Source organism: Suncus etruscus, chromosome 3, assembly GCF_024139225.1.
Source record: "Suncus etruscus isolate mSunEtr1 chromosome 3, mSunEtr1.pri.cur, whole genome shotgun sequence".
Lineage (NCBI taxonomy): Eukaryota > Metazoa > Chordata > Mammalia > Eulipotyphla > Soricidae > Suncus > Suncus etruscus.
Window position 1 is genome coordinate 32,916,936 of NC_064850.1, and position 26,008 is coordinate 32,942,943.

At 41.7% G+C, this 26,008-nt stretch overlaps 1 protein-coding gene across 3 annotated transcripts in view; it reads left to right on the top strand.

Moving 5' to 3' along the window:
- ZC3H14 (zinc finger CCCH-type containing 14) overlaps positions 1-26,008 on the top strand; it is a 54,260-nt gene that overhangs the window by 26,388 nt on the left and 1,864 nt on the right. For 2 of the 3 annotated variants that reach the window (XM_049769799.1, XM_049769801.1), the window contains 6 exons: positions 7,440-7,514; positions 16,681-16,840; positions 17,672-17,904; positions 23,035-23,155; positions 24,748-24,884; positions 25,284-25,372. In XM_049769799.1, the coding sequence (XP_049625756.1) occupies positions 7,440-7,514; positions 16,681-16,840; positions 17,672-17,904; positions 23,035-23,155; positions 24,748-24,884; positions 25,284-25,372 (815 nt within the window). The remainder of the gene's footprint in view (positions 1-7,439; positions 7,515-16,680; positions 16,841-17,671; positions 17,905-23,034; positions 23,156-24,747; positions 24,885-25,283; positions 25,373-26,008) is intronic. The other variant, XM_049769800.1, reaches the window with a different exon arrangement.

Here is a 26,008-nt window from a genome sequence, read left to right on the forward strand (position 1 = left end):
GCTACTCCTGGCTGTCTGCTCAGAAATAGCTCCTGGCAGGCACGGGGGACCATATGGGACACCGGGATTCGAACCAACCACCTTTGGTCCTGGATCGGCTGCTTGCAAGGCAAATGCCGCTGTGCTATTTCTCTGGGCCCTATAATTATTTTTCATGGACATGAAATATTTTCCATCTTACTGTGAGGAAAGTGTAGAGCTAGTCCTCAAAAAATAAAAGTGAGAGGAAATTCTCATTTCTGTGCTCAGAAATGACTCCTGGCAGGCTTAGGGAACCTTATTGTATGTTGGGGATTGAACTTGGATCAGCCTGTGCAATGCAAACTCTACTCTCTGTACTTCTGCTCTGAGCCCAGCTGTTTAATTCTTTTTCTTCCTCTTTTGAATAATCTCATATTCTCTTGAATCTCAGATTTTACTTTAAAACCCCCCTTTCTTAATATCCTGTCTCTGAACTGCCAAATCTGCCTCACTATTCCAGTTGCCTTATTTTCAATCCCTTATGCCTGACGTTACAGCCTATTTGTGCTTCTTTACCCTCATGTGGATCACACTTCTGCAGGAACATTCTTCTGACTGTAAAGCATGACTCTGATCCCTGATTTCAGTATTGCTGTATTGTGTGTTCTTGCCTCCCTTGCATTGTCTGGGACTGGTGCCATTAGCTAGGCATTTTAGGCACCTTTATTTATTTTTTGGTTTTTGGGTCACACCCGACAGTGCTTAGGGGTTACTCCTGGCAGGTTCGGGGGACTATATGGGATGCCGGGGTTCAAACCGGAGTTTGTCCTGTATTGGTCTGCATGCAGGGTAAACGCCTTACTGTTATACTATTGCTCCGGCCCCCTAGGCACTTTCTTTAGCTGGCCCCTCAGCCTAGCCCTTCCTCACTCCAACCTGTTTCTTTTCCTCTTCTTTTAGGACCTGAATTTAAAAGCCCTATCAAAAGTATGCTCAGTATGTTATTTTTAGCATACTTGTATGCTTCTGGATAACAATATTTAATTCCTCAACTGTCACCTTAAATTATTTCAGGTTCATCTCACATTTTCTTGTTTCATGAAATCTTGTAATTCTACCCTTTATTTTCTTTTTTTTAATTAATATTTAAAGGCTTTCATTTCACACAGTATTGGATTAATAGGTTAGCTCTCAGAGATATGCTTCTGGCAGGTAGCATTACTGGAGCTTCTTTAGATCCAACACCAACTCCTGCCTTTGCCGGCACTTCTGGGCAATGTGGGGACCCAGACATCATCCAGTTCTCAGAGGGGAAGATGTAGTCACTGTGTGACTTAAGTGTTCAGACTGATGGGTGGGATTACATTAAGACTTCATAATGAACCAGTACATCCAGTTATTTTTGCCTTTTGTGTCACACAGAGGTACTCAAGACTTACTCCTGACTTTATGCTCAGATTTCACTCATGACATGACTTGGGAAACCATATGGGGATGCTAGGGATTGAACCCAAGTTGGCTTCATGCAAGGCAAGTGCCCTACTTGCTATATTATAGTAGTTGCCTCTGAACCATTACATTTATGATTATTTGAGGTTTGTAAGGCTGCCTCAGTTGAGCAGAAGACAATCTTAACAATAAACAGTGCTAGGAAGTTGATATCCACATGTAAAAGAATGAATTTGGACCTACTTATCTTATACTATGTAAAGAAATTATTGAAAAGTATAAAGCTAAAATAAAAATTTTTGCTGCTGTTGTTGTTGTTTTTGGGTCTCACCCAGCAGTGCTCAGGGGTTACTCCTGGCTCTGTGCTCAGAAATCGCTCCTGGCAGGCTCAGGGGGCCATATGGGATGCCAGGATTCGAACCACCATTCTTCTGCGCCAACTCCCTACTTCCATGCTATATCTCCAGCCCCTGTTTCTGTTTTTGTGCACTGTTGTCACTCCTGGTAAGGTTGGAGAACCGTATGGAGAACCAGGGATCCAACCTAGGTAGTCATTACAAGCACTGTACCTGTTGTACCATTGCTCTGGCCCATAAATAAAATACCTAAGGAAAAACTATTTAATCTAATAATCTTGACTTAGGTGATGTCTTAGCTATGACTACAAAAGTGTGGTTTTAAAAACAATAATTCAGGGCCCGGAGAGATAGCACAGCGGTGTTTGCCTTGCAAGCAGCTGATCCAGGACCAAAGCTTGTTGGTTCGAATCCCGGTGTCCCTTATGGTCCCCCGTGCCTGCCAGGAGCTATTTCTGAGCAGACAGCCAGGAGTAACCCCTGAGCACCGCTGGGTGTGGCCCCCCCCCAAAAATAAAACAAAACAAAACAATAATTCAGTAGTTAAACTGAACTTTATCAAAATAAAAAGCTTTTCTGTTATAAAGGGTACTATCAAGAAAACAAAAAAAAAATTCCACAGAATAGAAGAAAAGTCATTTTATAATGGTCAAGTGTCAAACCAAGACTGTTCTCAAATTTTCCATATTTTCAAGTTTAAGTCATCAGTTTAGTTGATTTCCATTATTATGCCATGTTTTTTTTGGTTTTGGTTTTGGTTTTTGGGTCACACCTGGTAGCACTCACGGTTTACTCCTGGCTCTGCACTCAGAAATCGCTCCTGGCAGGCACTTGGGATCATATGGGATGCCAGGATTCAAAGCACCCCTTGTCCTGGATCGGTTCCGTGCAAGGCAAATACCCTACTGCTGCTGTGCTATTTCTCTGGACCCTGTTTGCTTTTTTTTTGGGGGGGGGGTGACCCACAGCATATTGGGGCCATATCCAGTGGCCTTGATTAGGGCTTATTGCTGGCTTAAACTCTAGGATCAATCCTAGCAGGCTTGGAGGAATCATGAAAAGCCATGATTGAATCAAGGTCAGACATGTGCAAGGCAAGCTCTGTACTCATTTTTTTTCATTTCTTACCAATTTCTTACCTTGAGGTACATTTTTTTTCTTTTTTTCTCTGAGTGGTGACGCTCAGAGGTCACTCCCAACTATGTGCTTAGAAATCGCTCCTGGCTTGGGGGGCCGTATGGGACTCCAGGACTGTACCGAGGAGGTCTGTCCTGGGTCAGCCACATGCAAGGCAAACACCCTACCACTGCGCTATCGTTCCTGCCCCATGAGGTACTTTTTTTTTTTTTTTCTGGTTTTTGGGCAACACCCAGTGACGCTCAAGGGTTACTCCTGGCTATGCACTCAGAAATCGCCCCTGGCTTGGGGACCACATGGGATGCCGAGGATCGAGCCTCGGTCTGTCCTAGGCTAGAATGCTCAAGGCAGACTTTACACCCTGCACCACCCCTCTGGTGCATGAGGTACATTTTTTTTGTTTGTTTGTTTTGGTTTTGGGTCACACCGACAATGCTCAGGAGTTACTCTTGGCTCTGTGCTCAGAAATCACTCCTGGCAGGCTCAGGGGACCATATCGGATGCCGGGATTCGAACCACGTATCAAACCACATACCTTCTGCATGCAAGGCAAACGCATTACCTCCATGCTATCTCTCCGGCCCCAAATGAGGTACATTTTTATTTTTTTATTTATTTTTCCTCCACCCCGCGAGGTACATTTTTAAAGCTATTTGTGTTCATGTTATACTCACCACAAAGCAAAGGCCAAATATGGTTTTATTGTTTTGTTTTAAATAATAACTTTTGGCTAGAGCAATATCACAGTGGTAGGACATTTGCCTTGTATGTAGCTGACCTAGGATGGACTCGGTTTATTTCCCAGCATCCCACATGGTCCCACAGCCTTCCTAAATTGACTTGGGAGTGCAGAGCCAGTAGTAACCCCTGAGTGCTGCTGGGTGTGGTCCCAAACCCAAAATTAAAAAAATAGCATTTTTGTGATTATTTTTGTTTGCTTGTATATATTTTTTGGTGGTTATTTTGGTTTTCGGACCACACCTGGAAGTGTGTGCTTGGGATTATTTCTGGCTCTGTGACTTTGTAAGGTTGTTTTTGGGGTTTTGTGAAGTGCTCAGGATTGAAGTAGGGTTATGACCATTTCATCCTGTTTTAAGGGAAAATATTTTACTAGCTTAAAAAAAAGGTCTTAAACTGAAGCTTGAAATTGGTTATGTAATAGTAAAAGGAGCAAAACACTACATTTATATATTTAGGTAGACGGTACATTATTTTATTATTCTACTTATGCTTCAGATCTTAAGTGCTTCTTGTGTGAGGTAAATAATAGAAACATTCTTTGTGAGTCACATACCTGCTTTCAGCCAATCATAAGCCAGCATTATTTCCTATGTCATAATAGGGTTGATTGGAGGGAGGGGGTTTAGAAGTCGGTCTTACAGGACACTGAGGGCTTCTTAGTTGTAGCAAAGAGAACATTGGTCTGGTTTGTTTGACATTTTAAAATTTTGAGTTCTAGAAATGTACAACTTTGTCTTTTCAATTATAGGTTTTAAAATGTTTTAAAATGTATAGGTTTAAAATAACATTTTAAAAATCACTTCAAGTATCAGCTTAATTGCTACTTTTACTTCAGATGAAACAAGTTAATGGTCTATAAAGGAAAAATTACCAAATATTAAGGGAGAGATAATTTTATGAAAATGTCTTCAAGATTTTCATCACCATCTTTACCAGTTTTCTTTTCACCAGAGCCAATTGACTTAGATTCTGTAACAAATTCCTCATGTGCGCTGAATGAAGTAGATAATATTTCCCAACTTTCAAGGAAAATATCAACTTATATAAATGAAATCAAAGGCATGAAAGCAGCCATTTTGATAATGGAAGCAAACCTTTTTGATCTAAATGTTAGAGTGTCACAAAATGAAGCAAAAATTTCGTCTTTGGAGATTAAAATTAAAGAATATTCAACATCTGAATGCAGCAAAGAGCTTGAAGATCAAGAGAAAATAGATTTAGAGTCACAGTCAAGGACAACTGATGTAAAAATAATTGACTTATTTAAAAACGTTGAGAAAGGTAAATTCTGAGTCTGCTGTCTTTTATGTAAGACATCTTAATTGGCTCAAATTCTTCTATGGAAGCAGCAAGCTACTGAGAATCTGAATTTTTCATGGACTTTGACAAATATATTGAATTTTGATTTATCTTAAGAGCCTAGAACTGATCAAAATTCCACTTTCTTTACTGTATCTCTCTGAGGAAAAAAAAGGTTTATAGATGCGCCTATAAAGATGAAGCAAAACTTAAACTGGTAGAGAATAGGTTTTCCTATATAAAAAAAAGCTATTTTATTTTTGGTTTTTGGGCCACACTCAGTGGTACTCAGGGTTTATTCCTGATAGTACCTCAGGGGTCATTCCTGGCAGGCTTCAGGGATAATAAGGGGTTCTGGGGATTGACTCGGGTCAGCCACGCGAAAGGCAAGTGCCCTATATGTACTCTCTCCAGCCCCCAAATGCTGTATCAGAGGTATATTCTCTCCTTGTTTACTGCTTCTCTTAAAAAGGCATGTGCTTGAATATTTGAACCTAGTATTTAGATCAGAAGATCATTTGTTTTGTTTTTGGTTCACACCCAGCAATGGTTGGGTTATTCCTGGCTCTGCACTCAGAAACAGATCCTCGTAGGGTTGGGGGACCAAATGGGATCTGGGGACCGAAATCGGGTCTGTCCTGAGTCAGCCACATGCAAGGCAAATGCCCTACCACTGTGTTATTACTCCGGTCTAAGAGCATTATTTCTATAAACTCTCCTATAATGTGAGATGTACTACTTGACCAAATGCCAGCTTTAAAAGTTTGCTCCTCGGGCCGGAGAGATGGCCTTTCATGCAGAAGGTCATCGGTTCGAATCCTGGCGTCCCATATGGTCCCTCGTGCCTGCCAGAAGCAGTTTCTGAGCATGGAGCCAGGAATAAACCCTGAGCACTACCGGGTATGACCCAAAAAACACACACACAAAATAAAAGTTTGCTCCTTGAGGTTTACTATGTTATTACCCTGACCATTTTTGAAGGAATTAACCTATTTTGTTTTTTGTATTCCACTTAAAGAGTAATGCAATAGAATGTTTTAAACAAAAATATCTGATGAGTTGGAATTTATTATTGCCTTTCAGATTAAAAGTTTTTAATTTTTAGTTTTATTTGTGTAGGCCTGACAGTGTGATTTGGGCTAAGTTTTGTGAATTGTGCCAAGTGGTGCTTGACTAGAAGAGAAATGGGTATGCAGTGCTGGAACGATGATTCTGGGACTACAGACTTTTTGAGCTGTTATCCCTGGCTCTGAAAATACCTCGTAATGAAATGTGATAGCTGACATAGATTGCTAACTTACATATTTACACAAAGGCTAATACTTGTGAAACCATTGGTAACAGATACACTAAGAATTAGTATGCAAGCATTTTACTAATATTGCGGTATTTGGGACCCTATCTGTTACACCCGTTTGAACACTGTTATGCAGTACTTTATGTTAAACCAGCAAGTTAGTATCCAGTATCTGCTAAGCACTGGAAAGTGTGATCATGTGCAAAAGGTAATGATCTTTATTCATTCTCAAAGAGCATTTACCATTAGATTGAAGATAGGAAAAGTTGACAGTTCTTCATTCCCTTTGTTTTGGGGCAACACCTAGTGGTGCTCAGGAGTTACTTTTGGCTCTGGACCACCACTCCTGGTGGTGCTTGGGAATCATAAGGGATGCTGGGGATTTAACTCTTGACAGCTTACCTGCTGTGCTATCTCTTTAGCCTCTCCCTGCTTTGTTTTACAGTATAACTGTGAGGAAGTTATGGACCTGTTTAAGAATTGATAAATATGGGCCCGGAGAGATAGCACAGCGGCTGTTTGCCTTGGCCGATCCAGGACCAAGGGTGGTTGGTTCGAATCCCGGTGTCCCATATGGTCCCCCGTGCCTGCCGGGAGCTATTTCTGAGCAGACAGCCAGAAGTAACCCCTGAGCAACGCCGGGTGTGGCCCAAAAACCAAAAAAAAAAAAAAGAATTGATAAATATTTCAACTGAGCATCTTTTCTTTGAGGAGATAGAAATTATTATCATGAGGAGTTGAACTCTTGAGTAGTGTTTTTTCGTATGTCCACCCATAGTTTTTGTGAATTCCATGGAGTGTTTTGTTTTGCAATTCCAAGGATGTATGTGTGAGTGAATGTAATAATAACTCGAGTATTAGTAGAGGGTGGTGCTTTTCTCTTAATCTTGCATCCATATATGGCCTTTCTTATCCTGTAAGTTGTGGTGCTATATAGTAATTCCCTCTTATTTTTTTTAATTTCCCTTTGTCATCTTCTAATGCAAGAAAACGTGTGTCCTTACAATAAGTGTTCTAAAGTGTCCTCTTTGATTCAATGGGTATAAGTTTTTGTTTTAGAGAGCTTTGGCCTGTAGATGTTAATAATTTCTATTACTAGAGATTTTAAGACTTATCAATACAAGTTGGACTAGATTTTTGATAAACACATGCTTATTTTGTGCCTTAAGCTTAGTGAAAATTTAAAATTTATATTCTAGGAACTCAACAGAGGCAATTGTTATCCCGACTGCAACTTGACCCAGTAATGGCAGAAACTCTGCAGCTCAGTCAAGGTCGGTAGTAATGTTAAATTTTCAATGTAACCTAGCATTTTCAGTTGCTATTTCCATTTTTTTTTCCACCCCATTTAATGTATCTTGTGTCACTTAGATTTTGCTGTAGGATTCTATATAGAGATCTGTGAGATTTTTAGGGCCAGGAAGCTATTCATTTTTGTTTGTGCTACCCGGTGTTCATGTTTTTACCTCATTTGAAATATTTTCTTCATTTGATGCCATCTCACCAAGTGTGACTCTTGCCTGTTCCCTTCCTTCTCTCAGGATGACATGAATCTCCTTCCTTCTGCTTAACTTTGCTACTTCCCTTAGTTGCTTTACTGTCCTCACTTGAACAGCTTTATCTTCACTTTGGTTTTAAATCTTACTGCAAGGGCCACACCTAAAGCTTGTCATTTTGTAACAAGGCTAATGGTTTCCCTTTCCTTCCCAACACACAATGAACTGCTGCAAGAGTGGGGCCTACTGCCTTTTTTCTTTATCTTGGTGCCCAACTCCTATTGGATTTATGTTTGACATCTGAAGAGAACCTAGATACCTGAAATCCCAGATTCAGATATCTTCTTTCTTCTAAACCTATCAGTTGTTGAAGTCCAGCTCATTGACAAACACCCTCCTGCACCATAGACCCCTACCTTCCCCTTTCGTTTTTCACTGGATTGTCTTCCCATTAGATTAGGCTTCTACAGTTACTTTTCTGCTTCAGATTTTTGCTTTAGAAAGATGTGCTTACCCTAAGATTACCTTAGATGCTACATATCCTACTCAGTACTGGCATAGCATGTGTCTACATTTCCATCTCTGCTTCTCTCTGACCTCTCTTCTCCACCCTTGATTTTGCCCTCTCACCTCTCAACATTCCATTTTGCCTTCTCCATAAGAGTATTTTCTTTCACAATATTTAGCAGTTAAGATTGTGTAAATTGCACCTATTCCATCAGATTTGGTGTTTTATTTATTTCTGGGCTGCACACCTGGTGATGATTGGAATAATCCCTGACACTGTACTCAGGAATTACTCCTGACTGTGCTTGGGGACCTTATGGGGATGTCAGGGATCAAACCTGGGACAGCCTTGTGCACACCACTCTCCAGCCCCTGTGCACATAGTTTCGAAACATCAAGAAGTTTTACAAGGCTTATGACTATATTTATTTTGGTTTTGGGGCTATACCCAGTGGTATTCAGGGGTTACTCCTGGCTTTGTGCTTATAATTATTCCTGATAGCCTCAGGAGACCTTATGGAATGCAGGGGATTGAGCCTGGGCTGTCTGTGCAAAGCAAACATCATACCTGCTGTGCTATCGCTCCAGCTGCTACCTTCTTTTTTAAAATCTCCTGTCATATATTTTATTTCTGTGGACATGTTTGTTTCTGCATACTCATTGTTTTTGTTTACATACACTTTTTGGTTTTTTTTTTTTGGTTTTTTTTTTTTTTTTTTGGTTTTTGGGTCACACACAGATGCTTGGTTATTTCTGGTATGTGCTTAGAAATTGTTTCTGGCTCCAGGGACCATATGGAACACTGAGGATCAAACCCAAGTCCGTCCTGGGTCAGCCGCATGCAAGGCAAATACCCTACCACTGAGCTATCTATCACTCCAGCCCCAATATACATGTTTTTGGTTTTGTTTTTTATTTTTGGGACACGCCCAGCAGCACTCAGGGGTTACTCCTGGCTCTACGCTCAGAAATCACCCCTGGCAGGCATGGGGGACCATATGGGATGCCAGGATTCAAACCACCGTCCCTCTACATGAAAAGCAAATGCCTTACCTCCATGCTTTCTCTCCGGCTCAACATACATGTTTTTATTAACAAAATTTTATTGTCATGTTAGTGCCTTTTTCCCTCAAGAATGTTAAAAGTAATTTTAAACATTTCCCCCTCTGTCTTTGGTTCCAAGGTGGTTGTTTTGATCATTTTTGTGACAAGTTTTCTTTAGGTGTTTGAGGACCCCTCTTTTTTTACTTTAGAGTGTGATGCTAAAAAGCAAATTGGTGTTATAAATTCAACTGGTGATGAAAAGAAGAGCTTTGATTTCACATTCAAATGTAAAACTTGCATTTGGAATGTGATTTGTGAGTCTAGTTGCTCCCTGATAACAGTATCTATAGGTACTTAGATAAACATCTCCCAAGAAAGGTTTTTTTTTCTTCAAGAAAGGTCTTTCAACTAATGGCGTTGACTGCCAGGGTTCTGGGACCTGAATGGGATTAGGGACCTGGCAGAGGCATGCATCTCAACTTTGAACTGCTATAATCATGTTTATTTAACCTATTCCCATTTTCAGAAGATAACTTCTATTTTTTTGTTTGTTTGTTTTTTTATTTTGGGTCACGCCCAGCAGCGCTCAGGGGTTACTCCTGGCTCTATGCTCAGAAATGGCTCCTGGCAGGCTCAGGGGACCTTATGGGATGCTGGGATTCGAACCACTGACCTGCATGTAAGGCAAATGCACTACCTCCATGCTATCTCTCCGGCGATAACTTCTATTTTCAACATGGCTCCTGTGCTTTTTTTTTTTTTTTGTGGTTTTAGGGCCACACCCGGCATTGCTCAGGGGTTACTCCTGGCTGTCTGCTCAGAAATAGCTCCTGGCAGTCTCGGGGGACCATATGGGACACCGGGATTCGAACCAACCACCTTTGGTCCTAGATCGGCTGCTTGCAAGGCAAACGCCACTGTGCTATCTCTCCGGGCCCGGCTCCTGTGCTTTTTACATTTCAAGATTTTAATAAGAGTCTTTACATTTTCTTTTACTTTTTTTTTCAGGGCTAGTTGATTCAGCAGGTGAGTTCCTACATTTTCAAGAGTCTTGTTATTCTTTTCCAGTGGAGAAAATGATCTCAGATTACTGGAACTTTTGCTTTAAGAGTTTTTCTTCCATTTTTATGGTCATACTTGGTAGTGCTCAGGGGACCATATGGAATTCTGGGAATTGAACCTGGGGTTGGCCAAGTGCAAGGCAAGCATCTTACCCACTGTGTTCTGGTCCCCTGCTGTTTTTGTTTTTGTTGTTTTTTTGGCCCACACCTGGTGATGCTCCTGGCTCTACTCTCAGGAGTCAATCCTGGCAGGCTCTAGGGAGCATATGGGATGCCAGAGATCAAGCCTGAGTTGACCTCATGCAAGGCAAACTCCCTAACTGCTGTGCTATCATTCCGGCCCTTTGTCCCTACTTTTAAGTATTTCATTTGTTTGTTTGTTTTGTTTTTGTTTTGGGGCCAGACCCATTGACACTCGGGTTAATCCTGGCTATGCATTCAGAAATCGCTCCTGGCTTGGGGGGAACCATATGGGACACCTGGGGATCTGAACTGCAGTCTGTCATAGGCTAGCGCTTGCAAGGCAGACGCCTTACCTCTAGCACCACACTCTGGCCCCATACTTTTAAGAGTTTTAAAAATATGGGGCCGGAGTGATAACATGGAGGTAAGGCGTTTGCCTTGCATGCAGAAGGTTGGTGGTTTGAATCCCGTCATCCCATATGGTCCCCCAAACCTGCCAGGAGCAATTTCTAAGCATAGAGCTAGGAGTAATCCCTGAGCACTGCTGGGGAAAAAAAACCCAATAAAATAAAATAAAATAAAATATACGCATAGTTTCTTTAATTCAGTCAGAGAAAATGTTGCTTTGTTTTCCCATAGGCATTTACAATACTGATGAACAGTTAAAGCTCATCACCCATTCTACATACCTTCATTATAGAGGTGGGGGAGTACTTGTGAGGATCCAAATAAACAAAACATCGTGGAGTTGGGGTGAACGGCTTTTACAATGGACAGATGCCCACTCTACCTGTCAGAATACACCCTCCCCTCCCCTTGCTCTCTTCCTCTGCAGCTAGTTTTTTGGACATTGGAGAACTTTCCAAATGATATTGGATTGCAACAGTGTTGGCTTACGATAGAGCTTTTGAAGGTCTTTTTTTTCCACTTTAAATGTAGCTATGTTACCATTTAACTTTTTTTTGTGCTTAGGGGTTTACTCCTCACTGCTGAGGGTTCTCTCTTGGCAGTGTCTGTTGAGGAGAAGGGGCTTATTGTGGTGGGAGGAATCAAGATAGGTTTGACTACATGCAAGGCAAAATGCCTTATTCCTGTACTGTTCGTTGGCTTTCCCTGCACCCTAAGTAGCGCCTAACATTGCTAGGGAACCAAATTCCCTAGTCAGGAATTGTAAATTGGTTGGCTGGCTTGCAAAACTGACACCTCAGTCTCTGTTTCTGTCTCTCTTCCCCTCTCCCACCCTCCCCCTCTCTGTCTTCTCCTCACCCCCTCTTTATTGATACTTTAGTGGGGTTTCATTATTTTTTTTTCTTTTTTGGTTTTTGGGCCACACAGTGATGCTTGGTTTACTTCTGACTTTGTTCTCAGAAAGCCACTCTGGCAGGCTTGAGGGACCATATGGGATGCCAGAGATCAAAACAGGTCAGCAGAGCAAATGCCCTTCCTACTGTGCTATCACTCCGACCCCTTTAGTGGGGTTTCAGGAGGAAATAAGTAAATGAGGTTCTTATGAGCTCTTTACTGACGTGCTACTAGCTTAGCCATCTGTTTACTGCTTAAATCAGGCTGCTAAATGCTAATCTTGCTAAGGTGACTAGCACTTTGTGTTTGGATTGAAGAAAACTCATTTTGAGTGCATACTTTAATACAATTTATAATTTGTGACTCCTCTGCTCCCAGGCTTTAATCTTTCATCCTTTAATTCTAAACTTCACTATCTATCCGTATTATGTACACTTTCTCTCTCTGTCCCTTCTTTCCCTTTCTTTTTTTTTTTTTTTTTTTTCACCTTCTTTCCCTTTCACCTTCAATACTCGGGGCGTACTCTTTTTTTTTTTTCTTTTTTTTTTTGTGGTTTTTTGGGTCACACCCGGCAGTGCTCAGGGGTTATTCCTGGCTCCAGGCTCAGAAATTGCTCCTGGCAGGCACAGGGGACCATATGGGACGCCGGGATTCAAACCGATAACCTCCTGCATGAAAGGCAAACACCTTACCTCCATGCTATCTCTCTGGCCCCATCGGGGCGTATTGTTGACTGTGCTCAGGGATCACTTCCGGTGGGATGAGGAGATCATATATTGTGCTGGGGATCAAACCTACATTGTTCAAGGCTTGTGCCATACCTACTGATACCTACTGAGTTATTACTTCAGTTCTCCTGTTCTTTTTTTTTTTTTTTTTTTTTTTTTTTTGGTTTTTGGGCCACACCTGGGGGTGCTCAGGGGTTACTTCTGGCTCTATGCTCAGAAATCACTCCTGGCAGACTTGGAGGACCATATGGGATGCCAGGATTCGAACCACTGTTCTTCTGTATGCAAGGCAAACACCCTACCTCCAGCCCAGTTCTCCTGTTCTTTAACCTTTTTATTCTGTTCCTACAATCATTTTATATTTCTTGACCAAGAATGGAACTAGTAGAACCGATTTGCCTGGAAAAATTTTTTGCCAGTAAAAAGGGCAGCTTCCCTTGGACCCAATCCTGAATTCTACTGTTGCTCATTGTGAGTGCTCAGTGAGTCATTTTGATATGCATAGTGGCCAACTAGTCATCTGTATCAAGGGAGAAACGTTGCTATAACGTTTGATCCATTACCTCTTGATTTGGCTCTCTTCTTAGTAATCGCCCCTTCCAAATATAAGCTCTGATAACTTCCTAAACACCTGAAAATCCCACAAAGACTTCAGATTAAATATATTTAAATTGAAAATTGTCTTACTCTACATCTTTATTTTTTTTTTTTTTTTTTTTTTTTTGGTTTTTGGGCCACACCCTGTGATGCTCAGGGGTTACTCCTGGCTATGCGCTCAGAAGTTGCTCCTGGCTTCTTGGGGGACCATATGGGACGCCGGGGGATCGAACCGTGGTCCGTCCTAGGCTAGCGCAGGCACCTTACCTCCAGCGCCACCGCCCGGCCCCTACATCTTTATTTTTTGAAGTAAAAAGAGTTTTGGGGGGACTTAGAGAAAGGGTTTAGAGGTCAAGAGAAAACATGGACTTCTTTGGAAGAGAGAATGTCATGCATATACATATAAGTTGAGATGTGGTGAATCCCTATGATGAAGTTATTTCCCTTGTCCAGTTTTCTCTCACATTTCTTTTTCTGATCTCTTTACTTCTATTCTGAGAAGAACTCAGGCTGACCTGCCATGGTGGTTGAAAGTGCAACTGCTGTTAAAGTAATTCTTTTGAGACTGGGAAGAGGACTCAGTCTCAGGGGCTGCTCCCAGCTGTGTTTGTGAGGTCCATGATCACACTCAGGCCTCATCATGCAGGGTTTATCAGTGTCTCTCCTACTTAATGAGAATCTAGTTATTATTTATTCAGTTACTGGTTTTTTACCTGCAGTGCTTGGGGGTTACTTCTGATTGCTTGCTTGGGAATCCTCGGTGGGCCATATTTTGCTGGGATAGCAAATTTGGCAGGTGAGTTGTTCCTACCTTTTCAAGAGTCTTGTTATTCTTTTCCAGTGGAAAAAATGACCTCAGATTACTGGAATTTTTGCTTTAAGAGCTTTCCTTCCATTTTTATGGTCACAGTTGGTAGTGCTCAGGGGACCATATGGAATTCTGGGGATTAAACCCAGGGTTGGCCAAGTGCAAGGCAAGCACCCTACCCACTGTGCTTGGAGCTTCCTGCATGCAAAATGTATTCTCAGCTTATTGAGCTTTCTTCTTGCTTAATTAAACCATCTTGCTACATTTATTTCCTAGAACTGAGATCAAAGTTATCAGTCCTTTTTTTTTTTTTTTTTGGTTCTTGGGTCACACAGCAGTGCTCAGGGGTTACTCCTGGCTCTACGTTCAGAAATCGCTCCTGGCAGGCTTGGGGGACCATATGGGATGCCGGGATTCGAACCACCATCTTTCTGCATGCAAGGCAAACACCCTACCTCCATGTTATCTTTCTGGCCCCTATCAGTCCATTCTTAACACAAATTTTAAAACAAAGCAAAACAAAAACAAAACAGGATATTTTTATTTATTTATTTATTTATTTTTTGTTCTGGTTTTTTTTTTTTTTTTTTTTTTTGGTCACACCCAGCTGTGCTCAGGGGTTACTCCTGGCCATCTGCTCAGAAATAGCTCCTGGCAGGCACAGGGGACCATATGGGACGCCGGGAATTGAACCAACCACCTTTGGTCCTGGATCGGCTGCTTGCAAGGCAAACGCCTCTGTGCTATATCTCCGTTGTTGTTTTTTTTTTTGTTTGTTTGTTTGTTTGTTTGTTTTTGGTTTTTGGGCCACACCCAGTAACGCTCAGGGGTTACTCCTGGCTATGTGCTCAGAAGTTGCTCCTGGCTTGGGGAACCATATGGGACACCGGGGGATCGAACCGCGGTCCGTCCAAGGCTAGCGCAGGCAAGGCAGGCACCTTACCTTTAGCGCCACCGCCCGGCCCTTTTTTGTTTTTTTTTTTTGTTTTTTTTTTTTGGGTCACACCCGGTAGTGCTCAGAAGTTATTCCTGGCTCTACACTCAGAATTCGCTCCTGGCAGGCTTGGGAGACCATATGGGATGCCGGGATTCGAACCACCATCCTTCTGCATGCAAGGCTAATGCTCTACCTCCATGCTGTCTCTCCGGCCCCTATTTTTATATTGCTACATGTATATTTTCTTAATTCCTTATTCTAAAATATAATCTCATTAACATAGTATCCTTCAGCCTCATTTTTTTTTTTTTTGGTTTGTTTTTTCAGGCCACACCCGTTTGATGCTCAGGGGTTACTCCTGCCTAAGCGCTCAGAAATCGCCCCTGGCTTGGGGGACCATATGGGACGCCGGGGAATGGAACCGCAGCCCTTCCTTGGCTAGCACTTGCAAGGCAGACACCTTACCTCTAGTGCCACCTTGCCTGCCCCATCCTTCGGCCTCATTTTTAACTTACCTCCACACACGCCCCTCCAGCCCATTGCAGTTCTCAAGGTTTCCAATTCCCTGTGTTTTGTAGTCGTGGTTTTCTTCACCTGAAATGCTTTATTCTTGGATCTGCTCTCCTTGTTTATCTTTTTTGGGGGATGGGGACCCCATCTGGCAGCCATTAGGGGGTTACTTCTGTCTTTGCACTTAGAAATTGACTCCTGGCAGGCTTGAGGGACCATTTGGGAAGCTGGGGATCAAACCTAGGTCAGTCCCAGGTCGGCAATGTGCAAGGCAAACACCCTACCAACTATGCTATTGCTATGGCCCCTCAAGGTTTCTTATACCAACTTCAAGTGTTCCTCCTGCAAGCTTTTCTTTGATTCCCCAGCTGGCATAGGCTGCTTTGTGTTCTCCCAGCACCTTGCACAGACTTTGGAGCAGACTCTTTATGAAATTGTGTATACACCTGTTTTTTGCTTATTCTTGTGCACACTGCTCTAAGTGTTAAGTGAGTTTTTGTTCAGTTAAAAAATATGAGTGAAATATCTTGTGAGTCTTGATTTCTGTTACTTGCTTGTTCTTCAGTAGAAAGAAGTACAACTCATTAACTTTTGTCAGTTAGGTGGCAGGCATGTGGATCGGTCTGTCTCAGTTCCGGCTTCCAGATCTTGTTGTTCTATAATATCGCAAAGTTTGAAAGCCATGTTGTAGATTATGTGATCTGTGGTTCTTTTCATTTTAGGCCTTTTTTTTTTTTTTTTTGCTGTATTTTTCAAAATGCCTATTCATCATAAATTTTTCTTTCAAGGTAATTTTCTGACTTAAACCAGATAGAAATGATGCTAGTTGAGTTCTTTTCACCTAGATGTATTCTCCTCTGAGTTACTCTGCAAGAAGAATATGATTAAAAATATAAAAAAAAGTATCAAAGTCCAGGTAGCATTAGGACGCTATTCTTCATGGTTTTAGAAAAATATTACTGTACTTTATACTGTTAATAATCTATTAAGTGCCTCACAGAGGTACTTTTTTTTACTCTAGTTATGAAGTGTTCTTTATGATTTCTTGATGATAGTGTTCTCTATGAGGAATGGAACACTTTTTAAAGGTTCATCTTTGAAACAAATGCAGTTGAGTAAGTTCTGAGAATTTCTGAGTAGAAGTCATAATTTTTTCTTTGCAAATAATTAGAATTTTATAAAACATAACATTCTTCTCACGTGTGTGATGTGGGGGGTGCAAAATATATTCAAAAGTAAACATTTGTGGCCAATTTTCTTGGCTCAGATTACTATGACATGGAATCCATGGTCCATGCAGACACAAGATCATTTATTCTGAAGAAGCCAAAGCTGTCTGAGGAAATAGTAGTGGCACCAAACCAAGAGGCGGGCACGAAGACTGCAGAGTCCCTGCGGGTACTTTCAGGACACCTTTTGCAGACACGGTAGATTGTTTCTTTTTCTTTGTAGCTTATTTATTTTGATTAGATAGTGCAGGTTAACCATGTCCAGCTTCCCTTCTTCCCACCTTTGTTTCTAGAGTAGAAATGGGCTGTGAATTACAAAACAGATTATATTTTGAAAATTTTGAGTTCATCTTTCTTGTTCAGAAGTCCATCAACCTACAGATAACTAACTCACTGTGATTTAGCTCTTGTTTTTATTTTATTTTATTTTATTTTATTTTTGGTTTTTGGGCCACACCCGGCTTTGCTCAGGGGTTACTCCTGGCTGTCTGCTCAGAAACAGCTCCTGGCAGGCACGGGGGACCATATGGGACACCGGGATTCGAACCAACCACCTTTGGTCCTGAATCGGCTGCTTGCAAGGCAAACACCGCTGTGCTATCTCTCCGGGCCCACATTTTATTTTTTATACTTACCTAGGAAATGACATTTTAAAAGCTAGGTGAGAAAAAACATCAAAGCAACTCCCTCGAAGAGAGCAGGTCAGGTTGGGGTGATTCTTCCCTTCGAAAATGGACTAAAAGTCCTAAAAAGGAATAAACATACAGATACAATATTAGTATAAACATAGAATTTCTGGCTATTATATTTTGATACTCATTTCTCTGTGACAGCAGAGTCAAGGTTGAGAGGAGATTGTCCTTTTGAGGAGGACAATGCCTAATTGCTTTTCCCAGTTCCTTTAAAATATTTTTAACTGAAGATTTTTTTTAAACTGAAGCAGTATGGTAGTTCAGCTGAAGCGCACTTTAGGCTCAGCTTTTTATGTTTGTTTCCCTAATTCTATGGTATTTTCTATCTGTCTGGCAGAGATCTTGTACAACCAGATAAACCTGCAAGTCCCAAGTTTATAGTGACGCTGGATGGTGTCCCCAGCCCCCCAGGATACATGTCAGATCAAGAGGAGGACATGTGCTTTGAAGGAATGAAACCCGTAAACCAAACTGCAGCCTCAAACAAGGGACTCAAAGGTCTCCTCCACCCCCAGCAGCTGCAGTTGATGAGCAGGCAGCTTGATGACCCAAATGGGAGCTTTTCAAATGGTGTGTTGAGAGCTCAGTCTTCCCTTTTCTGGGTGCTGTCCTTGGGCAGGAAACCTTTGACATGTTTCTCTATCTTGAATGATTATTAGTGGGAGACATTGCTTCTATTTGTAATTCCGCAGTGGCCTTTTCTTTTCTTTTGTTCTTCAGACAAAAGATCTTAAGTTTGAGACTTATTTCTTTGTATGTTTTGTAGTTGAACTGTTTTTCCAGTTAAAATGGAATTCAGCTATGGAAGCCAGAACTACTTTATTTTCTGGTTAAAAGAGTGCACCATCATTCTTAATGCTTTGTTTGCCTTTCCTCCTTTAGAAACTTTTCCCCCTGTGTCACCAATACCCTGTTGTAATTGATTTGACAGGAAAATGAATATAGAGGAAATTTTCATGTAACCTGTAAAGACTTGGAAATTTATAAAAGATTTTTTCATGCAAATAATTGTGGACGTGTAGATTTTAGGTAAACTCAGTTCAGCTGGTGGCTTGATTTAAGGCAGATGAACTTTATTACTTCTGCTTTTCTCTTGCTTTCTCTTTTGGGGAAGATTTTGGGGCCACACTTGGCTCTGTACTCAGGAATCATTCCTGAGCATTGCACCTGGGTTGGCCGAGTGCAAGGTAGAAGCCCTACTGTCTCTCCAGCTTCTGCTGCTCTTGTTGGATGCCAGTGACGGCTACATCACTTCCGTATAGAATAACTTCTCCTTACATGGTCTTATATTTCTAGAAACACTGAATATTTAAAATAGTATTAAAAACAATGGGGTTTGAGACTTTTCTAAAGTAAATCTTGGAAGTAATATGAGAACAGTAAATACCTTAGTCAAGGTTGTGAAAGGGGCTGGGGCGATTGATAATAACAGTGGATAGGACACTTATCTGAATATGGCCTACTGGGACTAACCCCAGCACCCTCTATGGTCTCCTGAGTTCCTCTAGGAATGATCCTTTAAATGCAGAGTTAGAAGTGGCCCCAAATCTCCCCTGGAATAATTTTTTTAAAAAAGCCTTTAAGGGGGTGATAATGCATGAGTAAAGGATAAGTAAAGGGACTTTATTATCTTTGAACTAAATGCTTTTTTTTTTCTGTTCTGAATCATTGATTTGATGTCATGGTTTTGTTTGGTAAAAGCTTAAAAAATCTTATAGAAAGGGAGAGAAATATCTGGAGGCCTGTACCCAGTAGTGCTCGGGACTGTTCTAATGTGCTTGCAGTAGTTGGGGGTGGTGGTAGTGTCATACTGCTGTCAAACCCAGGCCTCTCATACACAGAGCATGTGCTCCAACCCTTTGATCCACCTCCTTGACCCACTAAGAAAATGTGTGAGTGGTAATGAGATGTTGAGAATTGCAGTGTTCATGCAATGCAGATTTATTGACCTGGCATATTTAGTCCAAAATAAGAGTAAATTATGCTTTGGGGGGCTTGTTTTGTATTTATAATTTATTAGCTTAAGTTTTGTAATACTAGGCTACAGTTTTCTCTGCACTTTTGTTTGTTATGGGACTATTCCTGACTGTGCCTGTGGCTTCCAGAATGATTCTCAGGGTCGGTGGTCACCAGTCCACATTTGGCAGTAATCTAGGGACATGCAGTATTAGTTGCTTCATGGAAAAATAGTCAGGATTTTTGTACGTAGGATATATCATTTTCATTAAATAAAAGCTTCTGCATGTTGAATGTTGCTATTGCTGGGAGTATTTACCTACCTACTATGATCTGTTTTTCAGTATTCAGATAACTTGTTTCATTTGGCCTGATTCTCCCTATGATGTATGTATGCCATTTGTATATTATATGGAACCCCCACCCTCCGTGGGATATACTAAGGGCCCATAGAAAATAGATTAAATAGGGAGGGATAGCATGAGACTAGGTGGCTAGCCAGTAGGGCAAAGAGGCCGCAAGAAGTAAATATAAGGGGCCAGAGAGTTAGCATGGAGGTAGGGTGTTTGCCTTGCATGCAGAAGGATGGGGCTCGAATCCCAGCAACCCATATGGTCCCCCAAGTCTGCCAGGAGCGATTTCTGAGCATAGAGCCAGGAGTAACCCCTGAGCGCTGTGGGGTATGACCCAAAAACCAAAAAAAAAAAAAAAAAAGTAAAGATTGGAAGGGGGCTGTAGTCAGTAAGATGTTGAGAGCTAAAAAAAACAAAGGGCCCGGAGAGATAGCACAGCGGTGTTTTTGCCTTGCAAGCAGCCGATCCAGGACCAAAGGTGGTTGGTTCGAATCCTGGTGTCCCATATGGTCCCCCATGCCTGCCAGGAGCTATTTTCTGAGCAGACAGCTAGGAGTAACCCCTGAGCAACGCTGGATGTGGCCCAAAAGCCAAAAAAAAAAAAAAAAAAAAGATGTTGAGAGCTGCTAATCTCAAGCAGTGCTTCCCAAAGTAGGTCATCTACTTTGTGGCACTAAAATGTTGGGAGAGCCGCTGATAGCTTGGGGGAAGTGCTTTGTTCACTTAAACTAGATAGATTTCCAGACTGTTACTAAGTGGTTTTTGAAGAGGGCCAAATAAGTTTAGAACTTCTGGAATGTAGTCTGTTCTGTTTTTTTGGTGTTTAGCCCCAACTAGCGGTGCTCAGAGGTTGTTCCTCATGTGTTCAGAAATCAATCCTGGCAGGCTTGGGGGGGGGGATCATATGGGATCCTGGGGATTGAACACCAGGTGCAAGGCAATCCTGCTGTACTATTGCTCTGGCCCAGGAACGTTTTCTTTAGGAGAGTGAGGTACAGAGATTTCTCTGCAGGATGATACACAACTTGGATTCTTTCTTGTCCTAATTTGACTTGAGAATAAACTTTTTTGGGGGGCCTCACGTGGTAGTGCTTAGGGGTCACATCAGGAGTCACATCAGTTAGTTTGGTGGTCGAAGAATCATATGTTGGTGAGGATTGATCCTGGGACTCTTGAACACCCACATTTATATCCTAATCAATGACTTTTCTTACTCTTGTTTCCTTGGGCCATACTAGCAGTGCTCAGAGACTACTCCCAGTTGTATGATCAGGGATTACTGTTGGCAGTACTTAAGAGATTCTTGTGCTAGGGATTGAACCTGGGCCTTCTACTTAATGTTTGCACTCAGGCTATGAACTTGTCTCCCCAGCCACTGATTCTTTTTAAGTAGCACAAAATGTTTATCAGGTGATAGCGTCTTCTGATGCTACAGTCTGCACTCCAGGGCTGCTTCTGTGTGTCTTACTCTCCTGACTGAACCTGAGGTTGGAACCCTGGAACAGTAAAACCTTAGAATACTGGCTGCTGTAATAAGTTATGGCTGGCTGCCTGTTTTGCTTTTCACATAATCATAAAAGGAGGACATTTTGTCTTGGTGTAGATGAGGAAACAGAAGGTCAGAATGTTACATAACATCTGCTTTGTGTGTAGGTGAGCACTAGTAAGTTACAGAAGCAAATTCAGATGCCGGAGCTTGACTGAGGCAAGGATCAGAGTGATATGGTTGAAAATATAAAGGTTGTTTGTCCCTACGAGTATGGTGTGCTGCGTAGTTCATAATAACTGGTGTGGGTGGCTAAGAACGTTTTGGGCTAGAAGTTGGCAACTCTTTTTGTGCCAGTTGTAGAAGTAATTTTATTTGTGGTTTATTCATCCCTTCAAATTTTAATTTTTTTTTTTTTTTTTTTTTTTTGGTTTTTGGGCCACACCCAGTAACGCTCAGGAGTTACTCCTGGCTATGCGCTCAGAAGTTGCTCCTGGCTTGGGGGACCATATGGGACACCGGGGGATCGAACCGCGGTCCATCCAAGGCTAGCGCAGGCAAGGCAGGCACCTTACCTTTAGCGCCACCGCCCGGCCCCAATTTTAATTATTTGTTAGCATTTAAGATATAGATGTTTTGGGGCTAGAGAGATAGCACAGAGCTAGGGCGTTTGCCTTGCAAGTGGCAGACCCAGGACCAAAAGTGGTTTGAATCCGGTATCCTGTTATGCTCTCCCATGCCTGCCAGGAGCGATTTCTGAGCAGAGAGCCAGGAGTAACCCCTGAGCCCTGCTGGGTGTGGCCCAAAACAAAACATACATACATACATACATACATATGTATACATATATGTGTGTGTGAGGAAACCAATGTTGTGAAAGTAATTGGCCTACATGTATGTTACTGTGCAGAGTGAAGGTTGTCTTCCATATGGATGATGCTTGCACTTGCTAGCTTTAGAGTTTTCCTGCACCTGAGGCATCCAACCATTGGTCATCTGACAATAACCAGACACATTCTTGAGGGCTTCTACAGAAGCCCCTGGTAGACCTGATGTGGTAAAATTCTTTCCTGCCTCTGATATGGATGTGAACTATCACCATTTACCCCAGTGTTCATGGGAACACACGAATTCACATGTCATCACTTCAACTCTACAGTATGTGTTTATAGGTTTTGTTTTGTTTTTATTTGGGGGCAACACCTGTTGGTACTTGACTTATTTCTGGCATTACTTACAGGTCACAGCTGATAGGATTTAGGGGTCCGAGGATCGAACCTGGGTTGGCCTAATTATTCGAGGCTAGCTTCCTCTCCTCTCATCTATCTCTCAGATCCCTCTCTTTTTGTATCTCTTTGTTTCTGTTTTATTGATTATATTTCTTCTTCTACATTTAGTGCACCTTTACGATAATAGGAATTTGAAGTTTTGGTGAGAATTTTGGCTTTGTTGCAACCCCACACTATCTGTTTACTACTATCAGAATTGATGCTTACTTTCTGATAATCTTTTACAGAAGTCTTTATTGTTTATTGGGTCACACTTGGTAATTCTTGGTGCTCAGAGGTCACTCTTAGCTCTGGCTCAGAGATCACTCCTGGTAGGCTTGGGGGACCATATGGGATGCTTGGATTTGAATCACTGTCCGTCCTGGGTCGGCTGCGTGCAAGGCAAATGCCCTACCACTGTGCTATCTCTCCGACCCCCAAAATATGTGTGTGTGAATGCCCTACCACTGTGCTATCTCTCCGGCGTGTGTGTGTGTGTGTGTGCAGAATCTTTGGCACATTTTTTTTATTACATTGACACAGAAGAAGAGTAGATTCTAAGGATCTTTTACTAAAGATTCTGTGTACAGAATTGATCATAATTAATGAGATTCTTTTCATTCTTTTCCCATTGTAGCTGAGATGAATGATGTGAGTATAGTACAGAAACCAGAAAAGCTTTTAGAGAGGTGCAAGTATTGGCCTGCCTGTAAAAATGGAGATGAGTGCACTTATCATCATCCTGTTTCACCTTGCAAGTAAGTAGTTACAAACCTGCCCTGGTTTTAGTTTAATTTCTACATGGTTTATTATAATGAATTTCCTGTGTACTGCTGGAGGCAATGATACTTTCCCTGGCCTTCTCTAGCAGAGCAGATTTACATCTCTTCCTTGGCTGGTGGGAGTTGGGAGAAGGCATTTTTTTTTTTTCAGATTTTGTGGAATAGTGAAACAGCAGCTTCCTGAGGGAATGGAATGGGATTATCTTTTTTAGTTATTTGTTTGGTTTCTACAGGTGTATATGTTTAATGCATTAGGGGAAAAGTTTAATACATGGAAATACTTTGGACTTGGGTTAAAGTTTTTCTTAACTGATTCAGTGGAATGAACTTTGGAGGATGACTTTAGATATTCACAATTGTATATAGATGGAATAACTCCTCAATGTTTTCTTTCTGTCCTAGCCTCAGTGAGTTATTTTTATTTCTCTAAGGAAACTTTGAAAGTGAGGGGCTGGGGGGGGTGGTGGTGCAAGTGGTAGGGCGCTACCTTGCTCACGCTAGCCTAGGATGGACTGGTTCGTTCCTCCAGCGTCCCATATGGTCCCCCAAGCCAGGATCGATTTCTGAGCACATAGCCAGGAGTAACCCCTGAACGTCACCAGGTGTGGCCAAACAAAAAGGAAACTTTGAAAGTGAGAATTATATGAATATATGATGGATGAACTCTGATGCTCACTGTGTTGTTTATTTTATAAAATGTTGCTAAGATCTTGGGCCTGGAGAGATAGCACAGTGGCGTTTGCCTTGCAAGCAGCCGATCCAGGACCAAAGGTTGTTGGTTCAAATCCCAGTGTTCCATATGGTCCCCCGTGCCTGCCAGGAGCTATTTCTGAGCAGACAGCCAGGAGTAACCCCTAAGCAATGCTGGATGTGGCACAAAAACCAAAAAACCAAAAACCAAAAAATAAAAACAAAGTTCCTAAGATCTTATAGAAAAATGTTGTGATTTTTGTTAGATATCCCTCTTGCCTTTCATAATGGTTTGAAAAGCTGTTAATTAGGCTTTGTTCATTTTGATATCAGGCTCCATTAAAAAATAGAAAGTTGCCTTTTTCCTCCAATATTTATTTAAAAATTTTTTTCGCCACACCTAGCAGTATTCACAGGTTTGAATACTCAGAAAATGTTCCCAGACATACAATGGGTTACTCTGAACCTAAGGATTACTCCTGGTGAGGCTTGGGGGGCCATATGGGATGTCGGGAATTGAACCTGTGTCGATCCTGTGCAAGGCAAGCAAATACCCTACCTTCTGTAGTATGACCTCTAATATTTCTGTGTTTCTCAAAACCAGTAATCAATGGAGGCCCTTAAAAAAAAAAGAGTGGGACCGGAGAGATAGCATGGAGGTAAGGCATTTGCCTTTCATGCAGAAGGACCATGGTTCAAATCCCGGCATCCCATATGGTCCCCTGTGCCTGCCAAGGGCGATTTCTGAGCATAGAGTCAGGAGTAACCCCTGAGCGCTGCCGGGTGTGACCCAAAAACCAAAAAAAAAAAAAAAAAAAAAAAGAGTGATAGTGTGGAGCTGAAGTGTGAACAATAAATTTGTTTTTTTTTTTTAATAGAGCTTTCCCCAACTGTAAGTTTGCTGAAAAATGTTTGTTTGTTCATCCAAATTGTAAATATGATGCGAAGTGTACGAAACCAGATTGTCCCTTCACTCATCTGAGTAGAAGGCTTCCAGTCCTGCCTCCAAAACCAGGTTAGTGACTTTGTGAATAGCTGTATTTGAGTAATAAATGAAAAGGACTATAAGTGAATTTAAAAGGAAATTAAAAAAGGAATAGTTATAAAAATCATTCTGTCATAGTGTTATAAAGCAGAATCGCCTAATCTATCCATATATATCCAGGAAAAATGATTTTGAAAGTCCCTCGTTTGCTTTTGTTAAAATCTTGTTTTGCACCATTCCTGTCAGTATTGGGGAGTAGGAACATGGCAAGGCTGGTGAATAGGATCCATGGAATTCAGGTCTTGACTATGTTCTGCCACTAGAGCTATCTCTGCTCTGTTCATTGTCTATTAAACTGCTCATATAAAGTCATCACGACACATCAATAGGAAAATATTTTATTATGTAAAATTAACTTTTTTTTTTCAGTTTCAACACCAACACCACCTTCTAATAGTCAGCTTTGCCGTTACTTCCCTGCTTGTAAGAAAATGGAATGTCCCTTCTATCATCCAAAAGTAAGTAAGACTTACTTTCCCACATGAATTTAGTGAAAGGTCTACCCGGCAGTGTTCAGGGGTTACTCCTGGCTCTAGGCTCAGAAATCGCCCTTGGCAGGCATGGAGGGGGGTGGCGGGGGGGACATATGGGATGCCAGGATTTGAACCACCGTCCTTCTGCCTGGAAGGCAGACACCTTACTTCCAGGCTATCTCTCCGGCCCCGGAATGTCTTTTTTAAATTTTGGGGGGTCACACCCATCAGCGCTCAGGTGCTCCTGGCAGGTTCGGGAGACCATATGGGATGCCAGGATTTGAACCACCGCCCTTCTGCATGGAAGGCAGACAGATGCCTTACCTCCATTCTATCTCTCTGCCCCTGGAATGTCTTTATGCTCCAGCCAATTGTTGCCTTAATTGGTCTCAAACTTCATGTTGGTGTCCTAATCAAAGAGAGTGAAACTTGTCTTTGCTAGTGAGGTTTACTTTTTCACATGCCTTAAGCCTATGGATTTATTTTCCCCTCTTACTATATGCCAGAAATGAGATGTAAATAAAAGCACTTCTCGCCAATCTGTATTTGCACTGATGCTTTGTCTCTGTGATCAGAATTGGTCGATTTTTCTTAAGTTCCTTTTTCTTCTCCATTTCTATT